Below are 19,346 nucleotides of genomic sequence, written 5' to 3'. Positions count from 1 at the left end.
GGAGGAGTAGAGGGGAAGAGGGGGAGTTTAGACGGATCCTCCAGAGGCTTCAAACTCGGATGGAGATTTCGCTTTGATCGCGAGGGCGTGTAAACCAGCTTCGAATTCTTGTTTTAAGGTATCATTTACCAATCTATGTCTTTGTAATGCTCGCTACACACCCCTCCCCGCTTCGCTCATCAGCTTCTCGTTCCGCTCGAGAGAGAGAGAGAGAGAGAGAGAGAGAGAGAGGGGAGAAGAAGGGATGAAACTCACCAATCCCTCGAATTTATCACTAACGATCTGTACGGTGAAATGACTCTCACCATCTCCACCTCCGACAGCTCTCATAGGCGCATGGTGTCGATGTTTAGAGGAATCATTCGTGATTTCCAACACGGTCGGGTTCAAGGCTTCTTGTAACTGTTCAAACTTGACGCGGGTTAGCTCTGAGTACGGACGGAGAGAATGGGAGCGTACTTTGGAGCGAATGGAGGATTCGACGGGACCGACAGAGGAGGAGGAGGACATGAGAGGAGAGGTCGAGGAGATGAAACGGATTCGAGAGGGAGAGAGCACAGGGGAGGCGAGTCGGAGTCGAGCGAGCATACAACGTAGCTATATCCTGAACAAACTGTCGAATTCGAGGATCGAGTGAGAGGTAGAAGAGGAGTCGAAGCGATCGATTCTCTCCTTTCTCCAGAATCTTTCCGTCGATCTCGTTCCCCCTCCTCGGACGTTCGAAACTCACCTTCAATCTAATCGATCTCGACTGTAAACGTCGACAAACCCTCTTCACCTCGATCCGACGATTGAAAGTACGTCAATTTCGACTCTTTCTCCTTTCGACCAAACTCGTAAACTTCCCGCGCTTCGACCACGCCTCGGGTAAGTACGCGGTCACTTTGAGATACGTCGAGACGTCTAACTGATCGTCGACATCTAACTCCCACAGTCTCGAGAGACTTAGAGCAAGAGAGAAATGGAGTACTCGGAGAGTAGCAATTCGGCGAATAATTCCGCAGGGATGCAAATGAGAGGTGAGTAGACGTCTTGTACAGTCGAATTGAGTGTATACCGTCCGATCTGGCGGTCGATCTCTCGAACGTCGAACCAGCTCTGACAATTTATTCCTCTCTCCTCTCCTCTCTTTCTTTCCCGCTCGCTACGATCGACCCGACGACACTTTCATCAACAGAACGACGAACTCGAGAATCTTCCTATCACCCCATGGCTTCCGATTCCGAAGATGGAGGAATTTCCGACGGCGACCCACCTTTCTTCTCTACAAACTCCTACCCCGCTTCTTCCCTCTCCCACCACGCTTCTCCCGTTCCTACCTCTCTTCCCTCGTACTCGAGTGCTCCTCCTCCTCCTTCCACAGCCTCAGCAACAGCGATATATTCATCAGCCCGTTCTACCCCGAATATAAATACGGAATCCCTCGCTGGAACGGCTGGAGGTGCTCCTCTTCTCCTAGCCTCTGCAACGAGTTCACCAGCGTCGTCTTCGGTTACAACGAGTAAGAAAGGTGGTGGAGGTCCACCGAAGAGGAGCTTTGAGGAATTGGAAGATATTGTTTTCTCGAATCCGAAATCGTTTGCGACTCTCGCTTTCGCGATTGCCGAGTGCGTCCCTCCTCTCCCCTTATCTTCTTCCTTCTCACTGAATACTGACGTGTGACGATGATGGTGCGTAGGTCAAGAGGAGTCACCCTAATCGTCTCGGACGATCGGACTCACAAAGTCACTTCAGCTTACATGCACATCGTTTGCGCTTATCGAAAGTCGGGATGTCCGTTGATCCTCAAATTGACGAAAGCGAAAGAAGGTGGTTGGGTACTAAAAGGTGCGAAGAAGCATCCCTCTCCTCCTCTCTTACTCTTTCTCGCGGAAAAAGTCGAAGGAGAACTGACATGCGGAGTGAGCGCTCGTGTCTACAGTCGATCCGAAACAGAAATCAGTCTACCGATGTCGACATCCCGCTGGTGCCGTCCCCGAGATCCCCTCCGCTTCCTCCCCCTCCTCTTCCGCTCAACTTGCCGGTTTCACTCAATCCTACCCGATGTCCTCTTCCCTCGACAAGGGCGTCTCGAAACCCAAAGCCGCTCGAATCTCCTCCTCTTCAACTCCCGTAACTTACTCACCTCAACAACAACTCGAACCCTCCTCTGGAAAAGCTGCCTCTTCTTCTTCGAAAGGTCGGATCCGTCCCCCTGCTCCTTCCATACCCGCCCCGATTTATTCCGCAGGTTCTCCAGCGAGAATGACTCCTATAACGACGTTACCCGCTCCAGGATCAGCACTTGAACGAGCGCTAGCTCCGCCGTTTGAGAGGTCGAGAGGGTTGTCGAGGGAAATCGTTCCGGTTCTTTCTTCGGCTGGAAACGGTTTAGTGAATGGATTCTCTGCTCCCGCGACGACGAGGGATGGAAGAGGCGAAGGGGATGATTCGATAACGAGTTCACCGAGAATTCAAAAACATTCACTACCATCCGAGAACTCAAATTCTCTTCTTTCAACCGTTCAAATCGTCGCCAAATCCGATTCGACGTCACTCCCTCTGTGGTCGAAACTCCTCTCGGCTCTCTCATCCACCTCCTCGCCGTCTCAGCCTTCGCTCCTACCACTCGCAGAAATCCTCTCCCATCCGTACATGTCGCTCCACCCCTCCACTTTCTACGCCACAACAACTCCCCCCGAAGTGAGAACAGAGTGTCTAGAAGGTTTACCGGTAGAGAAAACTGGGGTTTGGTTAAAAGTTTGGGCTAAACGAGTATTGGTTTCCGAGGAAGCATTTACTGTTTGGGAGGAGATTGCGCGGGGTCTAGAGGACGGGGCAGAGGAGGAGGATGAGAGAATGCATGAGGGGGAGGACGAGACGGTGAATGGAAGGGGAAGAAGAATGAGTGCGAGAAATGGAAATGGAAATGGAGTGGGAGGTAGAACGGGATCGAGAGCAGCTGGAGGAATCAAACCGGAAGTCGAGGAGGAGGATGGAGGTTTGTATAACCCGAATGGAAACGACTAGGATGATCTTTGCGGTGGAGGGAATAGACGAGGCAAGAGGACGAGGACAAAGGAGCAAGACGGAGGAGTTTGTTGATTTTCACTATCCATTTTTTGAGAAGAATGATTCGAACGTCGTAGACTGTCTGTTACTCTAATAATCTGTAACCATAATTCGCTTGTCTCCGTCGTGCTCATTATTCTGTCACACCCTAGAAAGAGACAGAGAGAGAACCTCAAAACCTTACGTTCGAAATTCCGACTCGTCTAATCCGAATACTCCCTCATCGCGATTGGCTCCCCTCCTTCATCTCTCCTCTCGCTCCCACATCCGTTCCATCGCCAGCTTTCTCGAATCATGTCCGCCCTCGGTCCCTCTCTCGCCTCCTCGATCAAATCCTCCCGAGGACTCTACTCGTTCTTGAAACCTCTCGCCGACAAATACGCAAACTTGGCTGGGTACCGTCAACACGGGTTGAAGTATGATGATATCTTGATCGAAGAGAACGATGTAGTACAAAAGGTACGGCTTTCACTCTGCGTCCGGCGCGTAGAAGGAGGGAGGAGGGAGATCGAGGAAGATGGAGAGATCAAGTCAACCTTCTAGAGGATGACGGTACGAGGCGGAATCGTTCACGGGGATTAGAGTAGGAGTAGTCTAGCTATGGCTAGTAGCGCTCGTACGGCGCGGACAGCCTCGAAGGGTGGCACCCTCTCCGAACTCATCCCTCTCCGATCACCTCTCCCCTTAGCTCACCGCTACCGAGCTCATACTGACCAACCTTCGTATCACCGTCTGCGCGTACCTGTTAGGCACTCGGTCGTCTCCCCGAACGAGAAGCGTACGATCGAGTATACCGATTAAGGGTCGCTTCCCAGTGCGCGATCATGCATGAGGAGTTACCGAAGGATAAGCAAGTCAAGGCTTCGGAGGTAAGCACTTCAAATTTCTCCTCTCTATCGAGTCAGTTCAGGCGGAAACTGATCACTTGTTCTTCCGATTTTCGACTCTTCCTCCTTTCGCTTTCTCTCTTCTCTCGCTTCTCTCGCCTGCTCGACAAACTCCTGCGTTCGACAAACTCCTGCGTTCAACCTTGCTCGACCAATTTTCAACCGGCCGCTCTCTTCCTCCGAATCCCCTCCCCTCTCTAATCGATCCTCACGATTCCACCTGTCTTTCTCAAAAAAATCCGATAATTCAATCCCTCTCGACGCGCGTTCCCAACTCCCGCAGGACGTCCGTTACTTCAAGCCCTACGTCTCGGAAGTCGAACACGAGAACGCTGAGCGAGCCAAGTGGGATAACGCTTCGAGGGCCTAAAAAAGAAAACCGGAAGATATCGTTGCGAGGGAGTTTTTCTTTTTTTTCTATTTCTTTCTTTCTTCATTTTTGTTACATCTTGCAAACCCCACTTCTTTCATTCACTGTCAGTGTCGATGCAAACGGCGGAAGAGAGAGAGAGATGAAGGGGGAAAAGCTCGGAGGCTCGAGGATTGACGTCAATTTCGGTTGACGTTTTGCTATCGAGATTCTTCCGCCTTCACTTCCTCTTCTCTCCTCACTACTTATCCTCGACGATGTTTACACGCTCACTCCGACTCTCTACGCCTCTCGCGCGCTCTAGCGTTCGAACTTTCAGTTCTTCTCTCCCCACTTCTCTCCGTCCCTCTTCCCGCTCCTCCGAAGCGAATCCCGTTTCCCGTAACCCTGCGAACAAGGACTTCAAAGAACTCGGTAAATCCGCCGCAGAAGAAGCCCGGGGAGTAGGAAGAGCGATTGCGGAAGCCGTTGCAGGGGCGAACGATGTTACATCACAAACTGCACCTAAGGAAGCGTTGGGAGCTGGGGGAATGGCAGAAGAGATCGTAAGTCATCACTGTACCTCTCTCGATAGTCAATCAGAGCTAATCAAGATGAGAGGGGGGAAACAGACGACCCTGAAGAATACGATTATCGCTGAAGTTCCTAAACCCGCTATCACTTGGGGTGCAGCGGGACTACTCCCGTATGCGGGTACTGCAGCTGCTTCAGTTCATTTCGCTCGTCAAGCTTATATCGCGAATGAGGGACTTCGTACGTTCTCTCTGCTTTCTTTCGCTTCTCGCGCGCGACGTCATTCATTCGTTCTCTGAGCTGACTCTCTCTCTCGTGTGAGGGTAATGTGTAGCGAACGCACAATTCGATACGGAAACGGCATTGGCCTTGTTGGAACATACGAATTTACTTCAAGTTCAATACGGTTCAATCATTTTATCTTTCTTAGGTGCCGTTCATTGGGGATTCGAAGTTCGTTCCCATCTCCTCCTTCCCTTCCTTCTTCCTCTCATTTCCTCACTGACGCTCTCGCTTCGCTCGAGTGCAGTGGGCTAAATACGGAGGAGTGAAAGGGAACCCTCGTTACCTCCTCGGAGTCGCTCCAGTTCTCGCGGGATGGTCGACTTTGTTGTTGGCCCCGAGTCAAATGGCGCTCGTAGGACAATGGGCTGCGTTCTTTGGAATGTGGTACGCTGATCAACAGACGACTTCGAAGGGATGGGCTCCGAGGTGGTATTCTACCGTAAGCGAAGCGTCTCTCTTTTCTCTCTCCGGAATGGGAACTCGTTCGAGTTCGAGGAGAGCTGACGATGAGTTTTGATGACGAGATAGTATCGATTCTGGTTAACCTCAGTCGTAGGGGGTTCTATCCTCCTCACTCTCGCCGCTCAAGGTTATTATTCCGTCAACGTTACTCTCGCGAAGACTGAGACTCAATTGAAGAAATTGAAGGAGAATAAGAGACCTGGTGAAGGTGGAGTACCCGAGTAGGTCACATCCCTTCTCTCCCTTCCCTTCCCTTCTGCTTCCGAGTGCGAGAGCTGATCATAGTGAATGTGAACGGGAAAATAGTGCGGAAGGAAAAGTAGAGTTGGGGGAGATGACGGCGAAGAAACCGGAAGATGGAGGAGCTTATGTACAATTCGTGAACAAGGAGAAAGAGAGGGAGAAGAAGGAAGAAGAGGAGAAGGAACGAAAAGAGGAGGAAGAGAAAGTGAGCTCGTTTTCTGATTCATCGCCCTTTCGTCGTTTCGATCTCGAGGCTGATGAAGACGACATCGTGCGGTCACAGAAAAAGAAGGAAGAACAAGCAGAGAAAGCGAAGAAGGAGAAGAAAGATTCGAAGATTGAAGCGATCAAGAAAGTCGAAGACAACTAGACACGCGCTCGAAATGTCGATACCCCTTTCCCTCTCTTTGCTTATTCACCTCAGCCTTTACACTGTCTATAGCTCTCCCACCCTTTGCGTCGGAACCACGAGACGTTTTCTCGCTCGACGAAAGAAAACTGTAAATATCATCTTCATGTCGTTTTTGCTGCTTCTTTCGACACTGAAACGATTTGCGTCTTTTCCAATACCTTTTCGTTAGACCAGAGGTCCGTTCGCTACGTGCATCATTCAAGCGCAGCTGCGGGAATTCGTCGAGCGCGAGGAAAGCGTCTTTTCTCGTTTTCGATTCCTTTGCGACGAAACTTTCGTGAGACATGCAGTCTCAGCGAGCACTGATTGGCGCCTAGTCGCACGGAGTGTACGAGGACTCTGTTAGAGCTGCGATTGGAGTCTGCGAGAGAGACTGTGAGAGAGTTGACTCGAGCTAACAAGGAGCGAGCGGATCAAGAAACGGTCCCTTCTTTGCGTTCCAAAGGCGCCTTCGTTTCGCTCGGATTCAAGTGAGAAGTGCAACATCACTTTGCGTTATGTTGCCTGTATCAGAGGAAACATGCGCAAGGAATGTGCCCTGTCGAAAACGAAGCTTTCAGCACGAACGGTTTTCTCCTCGCTAAATCCCTTTGCGTGACCGAGTGATTGGTGACTTGCTACCCAAATCGATTGCGTGAAGGTGGCGGAGCTCTCCGCGCCGACGTAACCTCCCGAAACGGTGGACTCGAGATTTCCGCAGCTTGACTGCACCGTTCGAGCTCAAAAAGCTTACACTTCATTTCCGCTCGAGGGTCCCGAAAATCGTTTGCGGTGAACCTCTGAGACAGATCGCCTGAGAAGTGCTTCTGCTCACGCTTAGCCTCGCAGAACGACGTTTGAGAATGAACGATCAAAGCTCACGAAAGATCAAATCTCAAGCTTGTTTTCTTGACTTCTCCGGTCCGTTGTCGAACTACTTCGTCTCTCCGACGCTGAGATGGTCTAGGAAGAGATGAGATCACGATTGCAACTTTTCTCGTATGTATATTCACGTTTCGATAGCTCCACCTGACAAAAGTATCGATCCGTTGTGACGACCTCCTTCACCTGCCATTGCATCGAAGCCGTAGGTAGACGTCGAGAGGGTATTTAGAGTGTCCGAGGAGTCGATTCCATGCTGGAGAGCCGTGGAGGGGGAAGGATGAGAAACCGAACGAGCGGGAGAGAGATATGAAGGTGGCGAAAAGAATGCGAGCATGGGTAGAGATGAGCCCGGAGGTAGGATGACAGGTTATCGAACGCACGAAGGGACGAGGAGAGAGGATCACGCTAGCGGAGAGAGGGGAAGACAACGTTTTGCCGGAGAGAAGGGTGAGGAGGAAATCGAGAGGAGACCACCAAGGGGTCGACAGGAACCACAGAGGTGTAAGAGGTTGATGAGAGCGGATAAATGGAGCCGGAGGAGGAGTGTCGTTCGTTCGTAGCCTTCTTCGATTCGGCGAAAAGGCGAGATTGAGACTGAGTAAGATTCAGGATTTCGCACCTCGCCGATGCTGTTGAGTCGTCGGTCGGTCCCAAAATCGATCTCGTGACGTGGCGAGCCTTGGAGCTAGCGTTGAGAGCGAGATCGAGCGGACGAATGAGGATTCGGCCAAGTCGTTCTAGTATCGCGTGGAGTCGAATACTGAGAGTTCCTCTCACAACACTCAGCACAGTGAAGCAGCTGAAAGACGAAGAACTCACCGTGAACAACTTTGTCTGGCTCTGAGCGAACAAAGCCGCCTGTTTCTTCCTGTTCCCTTCTTTCATCCCGGCTCAACCTGAGCATTTCCTCAACTTGTCTCGTCCCTCCTCGCTCAGTCCCTCCAGCATCTTCTTCCAGTTCTCGACGATCGCTCGATCCAATTCGTACCATTTCGCGAGTTTCTTGATCGGTTTCGGATCCAAATCGATCGCTTTCAACGTAGCCTCCTCCTGACCCAGGTTCGACGACGTGCTCGGGCGTACGATGATTGAACAGTCTTTGAAAGTCGCGGAAAGTAAGTACGAGAGAACGAGTTGGCGGAGATCGAGCTGGGAGGTCGGAGTTTGTCGAAATGTCGAGAGGAAAGATTGCCATTCTTCGACAGTAGGCTGAGGTCCGAGAGGCGACAAGTCGACTGAAGGGTCTGAGAGGTCGATGTTGAGCTCGGTGGAGATACGGGAGGCGAGTCCATCGACATCGAGCGAATCGAGCGAAGATTGAAGCTGGCATAGGTTCGCAAGAAGGGGAGAGCTGAGGAGAGCTGGGACGAGGAGACTAAGGATGTGTTCTCGTAGCGAAGAGAGGGAGGAGGCCGCCTCGAATGAAGCGGCGAGTGGCGAAAGCTAAACAGGTCGAAAAAAAGGGTCAATCAGCTCGAGGAGACCAGAGTCTTCAGCGATTCAGCGAAATAGAGCTTACATCGCCAGGAGTAGCTCTTGTGCCGCTGTGGAAGATTCGAAAGTTGTTCGCCTCGCCGTCACTCGAAACCCATAGCGAAAAGAGGTCGTCGACTGCTTTTCGGACTCGAGCTTCTTCTCCGCTGTATAAATCGAGAGGACAATAACCTTCGGCATGGTCGTTGAGTGAGCCAGATCGATGGTACCGGTGCATGCAGAATCGGCAGTAGGTGCTCTTGGTTGAGCGAGTCGAGGGCGAAAGCTCAGATTCGAGAAAAGAAGGGAGGAAACCCCATTTCGGCTAGTGCTCGACTCAGGCGGTTCAGCTCTAGCAATGGACTGAACTTGAGAGTGCGCTCACCTTGATCTCGAATGCGAACCCTTCCCCTCCTAGCAGATCGTCCGCGAGAATTCCGAATTGACTCTCGACATCAATCTCACTCGTCTCCCTTCGCTCTTGTGGTCGAGTCTCCTCCTCGTCCAGCATTTTCTGTACTCCTTGTAGCCATTCCCGCTCGACCGGTGCCGTCTCGAGCTCGACGGCATGAGGAAAGAGAGGTTGAATGATGAAGTTGTGAAAGTCGGTATCCGCCTCTCCTCCAAGCGATTTGCCTGCCTTGTTCCTCTTCCTTAGCCTCAATACCTTTCTATTGAAGGCCGAGTTGTCCTGAGAGCGATAGGTGAGGACGAGGTTCGCTCCTCCTTCGGCGAGGTAACTCCAATCTTCTGGGCGAGTCGACGATATCGAAGGGGGTTCAGTCGAGGTCATGTATGGGTTGCGAGAGATACGAGGCGATTTCGTCGAGTCGATGCAGGTAACGTCAAGCGGAGAGGGAGAAACGTTCAAGTTGTTGAATGACGAACTCGAGCAGCTTCTAGGTCCGGAACCACGAGCATCTGAATCGAATACATTCACTAGCGCTCAAGATACTCATGAGCAGGACAATGGAGCGGAAAAGCGACGAAACGAAAGAACAGGACGAGAAAAGCTCAAGTTCAAGTTTTCGTTTTGAGTTTCTCACTCGTCGCAACTTTGTCTCATGCGCCGACGTAGCCAAAATGTCTTACGTATGGGCCTTAGAGCGGACTCATTCGTGTGCAGTGAACCAGCACTGTTTAATTCCGATGCTTTTTGAGTCTAAAACGAGCGAGAGTAGTGGAAACAGTTATAATGGATGAATGATGCGGTAGGAGAGGAAGTGATGCTAAGGGTCTATGAACAGTAACGGTCGTATTATATACAGAAAACCCGAGTAGGTCATCTAAGCGTGGAAGATGCGTTTCTGACCAAGTTGTTTTCGATCGAAAGAAGAACGAGGACTAGCTCTCGCCCATCCCGGATTGTGTCGATTCGTCGACCAAGAGGCTTTGTCGGATCGGGCGTCGTAAAGGATGGAGAATGTTTTGAGGGAGGAAGAGGAGAGAGTCGGAGAGTTGCAGGTGTGGTGGAAGATCGCTAGGTTGTCAGAGAGACGGTCGATCGAGGCTGTTCGGGCGCCAAAAAAGGATCAGCGACACTCTCAGCAAAGATTGTGCTGAAGGAGCACTCACAGATATAGTAGGTGAGCTTTTCTTTTCCCGGTTCCATCCTTCTCCTCAAAGGAAGATAGCTCTCATGGCCGTCCCACGAGTGTTCCGTCGCTCCGAGATCCCCATCCTGCAGAGGTTCACGATACAAAGTAACGGCGTATCCGAGGACGACCTCGACCGAACCAGAATCGAAGATGAATCGACGAAGGAAATTTGATCCTCCGAGAATCGAGGCGGCGCGAGAGAAGAGAGTGATAGATGGGAGGGGTTTGCGACCGGGAATCAAGGAGAGCCAGCTTGCCCAGTGACTAGCGTCATGAAGAGATCGGTCACTTTCGTTGATAGCGGAAGACAAAAAGAAAAGAACTGACTGTAAAGACATGAACGGAGCTCGACCGCTCGTCAGGTAACCGGTAGCATCGCCACGAATATCCACTGCGAGGCGAAAGTCCTTTTCAGCTACGGCGAGAACTACAGCTGGAAAGGACTCGGCTCACTTTGACGCATGGAAGGGATCTCTTCGACGAGATTCTCGAGAGGCATATCACGAGTGAAAGCAGCGCAGTTTGACTACGCAGCGTACTTAGAGTCAGTCTCGACGAGCGTGCGAACGTGAGGGGACAAGAACGTACCAAGATTCCATCTCCGCCGAAAACGTCTGCGAATCGTTCTGCGCATCGATCGAGAGCTATCCGAATGGTTCCAGAGATCAGCGACGAGAACACAAAGACTGTACTGGGAGAGACTCACTCGACTGCATTTTCCGTACCAACCCCCTCGAAAGAGTGATTCCCGCTCCACCGAACGAGATTCTCCCGAAACTCTCTACCGTTCCTTTCGTTTCCGAGAACGCCCCGAAATAATGATCTTCCCTACTATCGAATCCCGACAACATTTCCCTCAGCATCGCACCATCACTGAACCATGTATCGTCATCCGCGAAAACGAACCAATCGACGAGGGGAGCGTTCTCTTGCCATCTCCTCCTCTCACTTTCGATCCATGCGTCACGAACCAACCCGAGGACTCGCATCTCGTATCGTTCTCCGACTCGAGACGATTCTTGCATCGTGCACGAGAGACGTTGTCGACGAAATTCGGCATTTGCTTGAGCCATTCCTCCATGGTTTCCTTGACCGTGAGCGTCCGTTACGAGACAACCCGGAGCTTGTAGACTGTCGCCTTCGATGAATTCGGGTTTTGACATGAAGTGTTTCCAGATCGGGGCGTAGATGACGGCGCGGTCGGGAGAAGTCGAAACTGAAAAGAATATTTCGGGAGAAGCGGCGGTAACTTTCGATTTTGGAAGGAGGGGGAGAGAATGAGTCGACGGGATGAGACATGATTGAGAGGTGTCGAGAGGAGGTTGAGCCGAGTAGGAGTAATCAGAGGAGTTTTCGAAGAGTGAAGAGATTTGCGACGATAAAACGGGATGGAAAGAGTCGCGAAGGATCGTGTTTTCGGGTAGGAAACTCGCGGCTGTACCTTCTCCGAAAGGTTGGATCCTGATCGTGAGTCGTCGTTGTTCGTCCTCCAGGCTCAAGGGAGTAAATCCTCCTCTCGTTTCGCAAATCGACGAGAACCCTTCCCCAAACACTTGCTTCCTCAATAACTCGATTTCGGGTACTCCTGTTACCTCTCCTCCTAAATAACTCACCGCCCATACGGTTGCCATAGTACCTGCAAGGACCTTGGGCCAGCGAGTTCGAATTCGAAAAGTCGAAGTCGAAGTTTCACCCAACAGAGGTGTCTGAGATTGTCGTCGAGACCTGAGAGAAGGAGGTAGAGTAGTCGACATGATTGCTCGTTATTCGGTCCAGCCGGTTCAACAGTGAAGTTGTCGAGAAGAGAGTGAGGGAAAGGATGAGGGATCGAAGGAAGCGGTACAGTCCGACGCGCAAAGACAGAGAGGAAGAGCAGCACCGGTGGACCCTGTAATGCAGCACAGCGCGTAACGTTCATTTCTAGCTCCGAGAAGAAGGTGGTTCGCAGCAGATTCGTTTAGATCCGAAATTTAGTGGAAGATCTCTCCGCGTCGTTGTTGAAACGGTTTTCGGAATGTCGTATGACGCTCATGTTGTTCTTCGTCGGACATTGTCGAAGCTAGGTTGTGTTCGAGGGAAGTGAAGTGAGAGGAGAGAAAGCAAAGAGAGATCGCGAACTTGAGTCTGTACGACGAAGACGACTTTGGCGCCGTGAGTCGTCGACGATATGCAATCGCCGTACGCATTCTGTTACAGTGCGCCTGCAAAAAGCTGAAAAATGATGGAAATCCCCAACTTGCAATTGAAGTTCTTCCCGTTTTTTTGCAAGTTGAGCTTCGTGCAGTTGCGAAAGTGGCCTAAGCGCGTCGTGGGTAGACAACAAGTACCGCAGAGTCGTTAGAGCTCGCCGACTTGCGAACGAAAACTCGGGGAAGTCCGTTCCAACGGTCTCTCGTGAGCGGAAGATTTCTGCGCTAAAGCTTTGCATCTTCGTTTCGATCCTGATGACGCGCGCCAGCGTTGAGCAGTTTGATGAGACTCGAGAGACGAAGAAGTTTAGGACGAGAAGGAAAGAGAAACGAGAGGACGAACGGTTTGAATCATTGACAGAGAAAACGAACAAACGACGACGAAGACTGTAGTACAACCCGCCAGCGGGAACAGAGACGTACTATTCCTTCTCACTTTTCAACCCTTTTAATCTTTTACGCGAGACTCCAGTCACTTTCCTCAGCTTCGACAAGTTTTCGCTCCAACGTTTCGAACAAGCTCGAATCGATCGTTCCTCCTCCTTTTTCTTGGATGCACGAGTAGACGAGCTGACGAGTCCTAGACGATAAGCTGCAGAACTCAACCAGAGAGTCGAGCGTGGTGTAACCTGCGTCGTCGAGGAAGGGAGCAAGAGTCGACAAAGCAGGATCGAGGGAACGGAGAAAAGTGACGAGATGAGGAGAACTCGGTTCGACTGCAGGAAGCGACGGCAAGGGTGGAAGATCTGGACTCGAGTAGAAGTCGTCGTCAACTGCGGAAGAAGGTACTCGGTTTCTGGTTGCTTTCGTGCGTCGTTTCGAAAGAGGACGAGGTGAAAGTTCAGCGAGGTTCGGGTCATGAGGAACAGGCTCTTCGACTCGAGAGGACGAGGCAAGTGAGCCTTGAACGTCGTTCGAGTCAGGAGCGGATACCAAGTCCGCCAGTTCAAGAGTCGAGAGCGAGTTGAGAGTTCGTCGCGCAGTTGGTTTCAACCCGAGGGGATTCGTCGATTGATCAAACTACAGTGTAAGCACAGGCAAAGGTTCGTCTATTGACGAATCACGAGAGGAAGACGAGAGAGGGAGACTGACCAATGAAGGAGAGTTTGCTGGCAAACATTCGGGAGAATGAGAATCGCGATTTCTCTTCTTCTTGGACGGAGCTTTCCTCTTCTGGTCGCGTCTCGGGCGCGATTCTACCCTCGTCACAGAGCATCAGCGCGATAACAATGCTGGCTGAAAGGACCCAAAGACTCACCGCTCGAATAATCTACGCCTGGAACGAGCTCGACCGCAAGATACTTGCTGTCCTTCCACGGTTCGTACTCGTCTCGGTCACTTTTCGGGTTAAAGATCGAAAAGGTACAACGAGCAAAACAACGACAAGCTTTGAAACATACTCCGAGATTTGGAGTTTTGGTCGGGAATTTCATTTTTTGTTGGTGGAGGAACAGAATCGTCATTCCGGCGGTCACTGGGAATGGTGAGACTTGAGCGATTCGGCAGAAAACGAGGTAGCGAGCGAAGCAGTGAAGGTAAGATCGCGCCGTCGCGTCTCCGAGCGAAGCCTTCTTGCCGGTTAAGATTTCGAGAGCTGCAGCTTCCTCTTCGGCTGAGGGAGAGTGCAAGATGTCAGAGGAGGCCAAAGCGAGGGCGGTAAGGGAAGCTTACCTGGGGGAGATTGGCGCTGAGCAGCGAAGATTGCGTCTCGACCCGCGATGAAGGCTTGAAGAGCTGTTGAAGCGGTAGCGTCCGTCCATTCAAATCGATAGAGATCTTTTATTAGTAACGAGTACGAGAGTCAGTGAAGCCTGATGAGTTCAAGAGAGGACGATGTCGACTGACTTTTCATTTCGTGCGCGACTTTTTGATCCAACTAGATAGCTCGTGGAGATCGCGGGAGATCTAGAGAGACAGGAGTGACCCCCAGTCGATCAGAGAGCACTCTCGAGGTCGAACTGTCTAAAGGTGGAAATTCACGAGGTTCGACTTTCTTCTCGACCCTTTCTGGGGCCGGCCCGTCGTCTTGATCGCCCTCGACGCTCTTCATCTCCATCTCTCCTCCTTCCTCCTCCTCCTCTTCTTGGTCCTCTGGTTCAGCTACGACGTCACCACCTCGACCTTCCTCCAGCGACGTCTCAAATCCGTTCGAATGTCCAGCATTCTCTCTGAGTTCCGAATCTTCCTTTTCCTCCTCAGATAGCTCCGAAATTTCCATGTCGCTCAAGGTTGACTCCGAAACACTCTTTCGCCTTTCCGTGACTTCCGAGGAGATGCGAGGACTAGAACTAGACTGAGGAAGAGCGAAAGGTTGAGAGAGTAATCGAAATCGGGTTCAATCGTCGGAGAAGAAGCTGATTTTGTATCTTCGTGTGCGGCGTTCGAGTCGGGAGGAGGTGGAGGAGATGTAGAGTCAGGAAGAGCAAAAGAGACTCGTCGACCTGACGCCTTTTCTTCGAGTGTTCGAGGAAGTGAATCGACAGGCAGAGAAGGAGGGTCGGAACGTAAAGGAGGATCGGAACGTCGAGTAGCCGACGGAATCGGTTTGTCTGGAAGAGGAAAGAAAAGTTCGGGAGAAATCTGAAAGGGTCGAAGAGAACGACCGAAAGTTAGCGAGTGATCAGCAATGCGGGAGGGAAAATCGAGCTCACTTTGCGGTGCGAGGGTTTTGGCGTCGACATCGAATTCACTTGATTGCTCGATTCACCTGATGTGGAGAGAGCCCGAGGAGCAAGCGGAAGGGGAAAAGCATTGCGAGTAGGAGGAGGAGGTTTCTGAGGTAAAAATGGAGAGGGAGAGAAGTTTGAGTTCGGGGTCGCTTTCGTCAGCTTTACGCTGTCGGAGGAGACAGCTGACGAATTGTGTGGGAAAGGAGAACAGGACATCGGAGGAGGTGGTGGCGGAGGAGGACGACTGGGCTGGAAGGTCGGAGGATAGAGAAGAGGTTGCGAGGGAGCAATTGAGCGAGGATTGAAAGGCGGCATCCAAGTAGAAGAGCGGGGAACAGCTGGCAGAGTCGGTTGGGAATGCATACTGTATGGGTTTGCAGGCAGTTGCGTTGTGACATCGTGCGGGAAATACGATCGGGAGTGAGGCTGGAAGATGCGAGCGGGTTGAGTGAAAGAGTTCGACGGCTGAAAGGGCGCAGGACGGCGAGGAAGAGGATTAGTCTGAGCGTGATCGTGTCGAGTGATCGTCAGTCTCCGTTCGTGGCGTCGCTCAACGGAAAACTCAGACATACCGACTGCGATTCTTTCTGAGCTTCATCTTTTCCCAAACCCAATTTGTGTCGTCCCGCTTGAGGCCTTTCGTAAGACCACTTCCCCGCCCCGCTTTTCCTACTACCCATTTCGACTGAGTTACTGCCGATATTCGGATTCGACCTTCTGCTTGGTTTCGCCACTTTTCGAAGGTCCAACTTGACCCGAAGTCCTCCGGTTCTTCGTCGTTTCCTCTCTTCCTCACTCCTATCGCCGTCGGACATTCCTTGATGTGAGCCTTTCAGAGCCGAGAGAGCGAGAGGGAAAATTGGGGAGAAAGTCGGCGAAGGCGAAGGAACGTCAGGAGCTAGCGTCGTATGGGAAGTGTGTGCGAGAGCAATGGCGTTCGGATCGACGGGCGGTAGATCGCGAGAGAGTGAGGGCAAAGTGGTCGAAGGGAATTCGAATTGGCGAGATTCGTTCGAAACCTTTTCGTTCTTCAGTAACGGGTTCTGACATTCACTCTTCTCGTTCTTGTCCTCCTCGATTGCGCCGGCAAGATTGACCTCAGGAAGAGGAAGCGAATCCAATTGAGAAATCGTCTCGAGCTGATTTGGAGAAGAACGACTTTTCGACGAGAGTTTCGAGGGAGACGGAGGATTCGGCTTTCGGGATTGAGGTAGAGTGTCAGCGTACCGATTTGCTCATAGGTAAGCTCGAGGTACTAACGACTGTACTACCAGAGACTTCGCTGTCGGATCGAATCAACCCTTGAAGCGGACGGCAGAGAAACGCAGGATCGGCCATGTCACACTCTAGAGCAAGCTTCTGAGAGGTACAGACGTGCTCCTCCGAGCGAGGCAGCCTCGCTGCTGAAGGAGGGCGAGAAACGGAAGAGGTCTGTGAGTTGATTGAGAGCTCCCTAGATACGAAGAGAAGGAGCTCACACAGGTCTTGTACAGTCTCTTGTATTCCTTTGACAGTCTTTCGATGCGTCTGCGGCGAGTTACGACGGGTTTCGGAGGAAGAAGTCGAGTTGAATGATGAAGCTAAAGAAGAGAAGCTGAGAGAAGATTGAGACGTTCCAAGCTAGTCGAGCTGCACCAGGCAGACGATGGAAGTCTTCTGAAGCGAGTCGAGCGCTGAAGGAGGGGTAGAGGGTGAGTTGAGAGGTAAAGGAGCGAGTTGAATCATTGGTCTCGAAACGTTCGCTTACTCTGACAGCGACGATAGCCACCTGATAGACCTGATATCGCGTCACAGTCCGAGCGCAGAACAACTAGCAGAACGTGAAATTTGATGCGACTATCGAACTCGTCCGTTCAGCGCGTTGTCACATGTCGCTAGCTCGAGCGATGCTCAGTAAAGCAGAACTCGTATACTTACAGCGAAGTAGTACGCAAAGAGAAGCAAGAAAGAGAAGGCAAAAACAGAACGACGACTCCGAAAGCAAGGAAGTAGAATAGAACAAACGAACGATATCTCCATTCCCTCTTCGACCTCCTTCCAGACTCTGACCAGGGCAAACACCTTCCACTCATCCACTGTGGCGCAGAGGACCTTACTCCCTCTCTCTCCTCCTTCGTTGCCTCGACCAGAACTCCTCCGAGATGAAACGGTCTTGAACGTATTCGGGTTACTCCTCGAAAATCACGTCGATTCCAGCTCCTTTACACACCTCCATCACTCGTTCCATCTCGCACGTCGAAGTTGACTCTTTGGTGTGAATTCGGAGGGATGAAACGATAGATCTAGATAAATTGACTTGAGGGACGACGATTGCGCTTTTCCCGCGTCGGCTATGAACTCCACGATGTCGCGAGGAGCTTCCGACCGCCAGAAACCGTGGTCATTGATGCGAAGATGATGAACGGATCCGAAGAGCTGAATCGAGTTGGACCGAATGAGGTGGTTAGGAGGGACATCGACCAGAATCCGGGGAGAATATTCCGAGAGGAAATTGTCTTTGGTGAGGAGATAGAAGTTTGAATCAAGACAGATCGCATCGAGTTGTGGGAGCAGTCGGGGAAATTTCGTTTTATCGATGTTGGGTAACGTGACACGAGATGTTTTGAGCCCGAGGGCTCGGAGCGACGGTAGATCCTCCGGACTCAACATACGCGCTACTGGCGAATTGAACATATCATCGTAGAGGGCGAGAGACCGAAGAGCCGTGAAAGGGCGGTAGACGGTGCAGTTGAACTTAGATCCATAGATTTGAAGATTGACGAGTTCTGAAAAATGGAAAACGAAAAAGCTCGAGCAAAGACCTCGAGGCTGCAGAGTGGGGATCGGATCGAAGTAGACTCACTCGTGTAGTCGGCTAAAACATCAAGGTCCAGACGGCCATCCATTTCGAATTCGCGCCTGAGTTGCAGACTTTCGAGACTTTTGCATCTTCCCAAAAGCTCCTCGACGATCTCGACTCTCAGATCATCGCCCAGAGTAAGCTCCTTGGGTCTGAACGTTTCCTTTCCCTTTGGTGGCAGCAGGGCGAGCTGAGATTCCGTTCGAATGTGAATAATTTCGCCGAGAAGTGGTTGGGCGATGTCACGGAACTGGCGCGAGACGAGGGAGAGGGAACATAGAGTACGTTGTCGTTGCTTGTAAGTGGTGGAATGGTAAGTGCGAACGATGGATGATTCTATGATGTCGCGAAGAAGTTCAGGAGGAAGAGAGGAAGAGGAGAACTTGTCGGTCATCGCGGAGGAGCCGAGGATGCGGAAGGTTGTCTACTCGATCTCAAACGTTCAAAGCAGGGTTAGACACAGCGGGACGAGCGAAAATCTCAATCGAAAAGGACGAGGCAGAACTGCATCGGATTCTCGCTCAGACTTACGGATGACGATCCCAGTTGACACTGCGACCTTTCTCGTATCCTCCCGCTTATCTGTGTCTATCTCCCGGACGCGTGAGGGGGGTTCCGAGCGTTGAACGAGAGTTTATTGATGAAAGCCGACTACGGTTGACAGAGGAGGAGGTAGGCGTTCTTGATTGGCTTAGATGATTCAGACGAGTTGCTTGCAGGAATTTTCGAGCGAGTCGGTCAAATCATGAGGCGTATAGGTGAGCGGTGAGATGGAACGGGAGTAACTTCAAGTTGACCGGTCGCGCTTGAGGTCAAGTACTCTTTCGCAGGCGGACAGCGACAACGGTGTCACAATCTCGGCGAAGTGCGAACATGCCGTACCCAAAGTTGGAAGCAGGCAGGAAGGAAATGCAAATCGAAATGGTTCTTCTGGGTTGTAATTCTGCTTGTGCCGAAGCTGGCTCCGCTCCTCGCTTTGAAGAGGCAGGTAGAATGCAACATCGACAAGGTAACTGAGAAAGAAGAGACAATCATGAAAACTCGGAACAAACAGAATGGAAAACGAACACTTCGAAAACTTTCACTTCTTCAGCCCTAACTCGTCGCTCATGCTCATCATCTTCGACTCTTCCACAAGTCGACTTGCGTATCCAGTTACTCCTGCTCTTTTCTCCTTCGTTGCCTCGACCAGAACTCACTTGAAATGAAACGGTCTTCATCGAACGCGGGTTGCTCTTCGAAAATCACCTCAATTCCTCCTCGCTCACACTCCTCCATCGCTCGTGAGAATTCTACCTTCTTGATGATCGCTTCGTTTTGAACGGAATGCAGTGACGAATCCAGATAAATCGACGTGAGGAGCGAGCCTTTCGACTTTCGACGGTCCGAGATGAAGCCCGCGATCCTCTGGAACATGTACGACCGCCAAAGACCGCAAGCTTTGATACGAAGGTGTTGAGCGGATGCGAGAGACTGGAGAGTGTCAGGATA

At 51.4% G+C, this 19,346-nt stretch overlaps 8 protein-coding genes across 8 annotated transcripts; 3 read left to right on the top strand and 5 right to left on the bottom strand.

Annotated features, from left to right (window-relative positions):
* Positions 1-27: 27 nt before the first annotated feature.
* Positions 28-510, bottom strand: BOL1 (Bol1p; the record flags this gene model as incomplete). The annotated part of the gene is made up of 3 exons (XM_076630713.1): positions 28-153; positions 256-402; positions 460-510. The coding sequence occupies 3 exons, from the start codon at positions 508-510 to the stop codon at positions 28-30; spliced, it is 324 nt and encodes a 107-aa protein (XP_076489450.1).
* A 451-nt stretch (positions 511-961) lies between these two features.
* JCM6883_002920 (uncharacterized protein) lies at positions 962-3,009 on the top strand (the record flags this gene model as incomplete). Its single annotated transcript, XM_076630712.1, has 4 exons — positions 962-1,019; positions 1,178-1,607; positions 1,679-1,827; positions 1,922-3,009. The coding sequence occupies 4 exons, from the start codon at positions 962-964 to the stop codon at positions 3,007-3,009; spliced, it is 1,725 nt and encodes a 574-aa protein (XP_076489449.1).
* A 336-nt stretch (positions 3,010-3,345) lies between these two features.
* Positions 3,346-4,308, top strand: QCR7 (ubiquinol--cytochrome-c reductase subunit 7; the record flags this gene model as incomplete). Its single annotated transcript, XM_076630711.1, has 3 exons — positions 3,346-3,510; positions 3,801-3,920; positions 4,222-4,308. 3 exons carry the CDS (start codon positions 3,346-3,348, stop codon positions 4,306-4,308), a joined length of 372 nt encoding a protein of 123 aa, XP_076489448.1.
* A 257-nt stretch (positions 4,309-4,565) lies between these two features.
* On the top strand, positions 4,566-6,181 carry JCM6883_002918 (DUF3429 domain-containing protein; the record flags this gene model as incomplete). The annotated part of the gene is made up of 7 exons (XM_076630710.1): positions 4,566-4,853; positions 4,920-5,061; positions 5,156-5,274; positions 5,351-5,545; positions 5,635-5,789; positions 5,875-6,016; positions 6,095-6,181. 7 exons carry the CDS (start codon positions 4,566-4,568, stop codon positions 6,179-6,181), a joined length of 1,128 nt encoding a protein of 375 aa, XP_076489447.1.
* Positions 6,182-7,978: 1,797 nt separating this feature from the next.
* JCM6883_002917 (inositol-pentakisphosphate 2-kinase) lies at positions 7,979-9,353 on the bottom strand (the record flags this gene model as incomplete). Its single annotated transcript, XM_076630709.1, has 3 exons — positions 7,979-8,530; positions 8,607-8,885; positions 8,946-9,353. The coding sequence occupies 3 exons, from the start codon at positions 9,351-9,353 to the stop codon at positions 7,979-7,981; spliced, it is 1,239 nt and encodes a 412-aa protein (XP_076489446.1).
* A 493-nt stretch (positions 9,354-9,846) lies between these two features.
* On the bottom strand, positions 9,847-11,912 carry JCM6883_002916 (uncharacterized protein; the record flags this gene model as incomplete). The annotated part of the gene is made up of 6 exons (XM_076630708.1): positions 9,847-10,070; positions 10,136-10,422; positions 10,486-10,549; positions 10,612-10,684; positions 10,747-10,802; positions 10,865-11,912. 6 exons carry the CDS (start codon positions 11,910-11,912, stop codon positions 9,847-9,849), a joined length of 1,752 nt encoding a protein of 583 aa, XP_076489445.1.
* Positions 11,913-12,803: 891 nt separating this feature from the next.
* On the bottom strand, positions 12,804-14,565 carry JCM6883_002915 (uncharacterized protein; the record flags this gene model as incomplete). Its single annotated transcript, XM_076630707.1, has 5 exons — positions 12,804-13,367; positions 13,440-13,543; positions 13,606-13,959; positions 14,019-14,123; positions 14,328-14,565. 5 exons carry the CDS (start codon positions 14,563-14,565, stop codon positions 12,804-12,806), a joined length of 1,365 nt encoding a protein of 454 aa, XP_076489444.1.
* Positions 14,566-15,543: 978 nt separating this feature from the next.
* On the bottom strand, positions 15,544-16,354 carry JCM6883_002914 (uncharacterized protein; the record flags this gene model as incomplete). Its single annotated transcript, XM_076630706.1, has 2 exons — positions 15,544-16,212; positions 16,277-16,354. The coding sequence occupies 2 exons, from the start codon at positions 16,352-16,354 to the stop codon at positions 15,544-15,546; spliced, it is 747 nt and encodes a 248-aa protein (XP_076489443.1).
* Between the last annotated feature and the right edge of the window lie 2,992 nt (positions 16,355-19,346).

Source organism: Sporobolomyces salmoneus (assembly GCF_050403485.1).
Source record: "Sporobolomyces salmoneus JCM6883 DNA, S_salmoneus_JCM6883_v1_ctg11, whole genome shotgun sequence".
In the NCBI taxonomy this organism is placed as follows: domain Eukaryota; kingdom Fungi; phylum Basidiomycota; class Microbotryomycetes; order Sporidiobolales; family Sporidiobolaceae; genus Sporobolomyces; species Sporobolomyces salmoneus.
The sequence above is the reverse complement of the archived record's forward strand: the minus strand, read 5'-3'. Positions and strand labels throughout refer to the sequence as shown.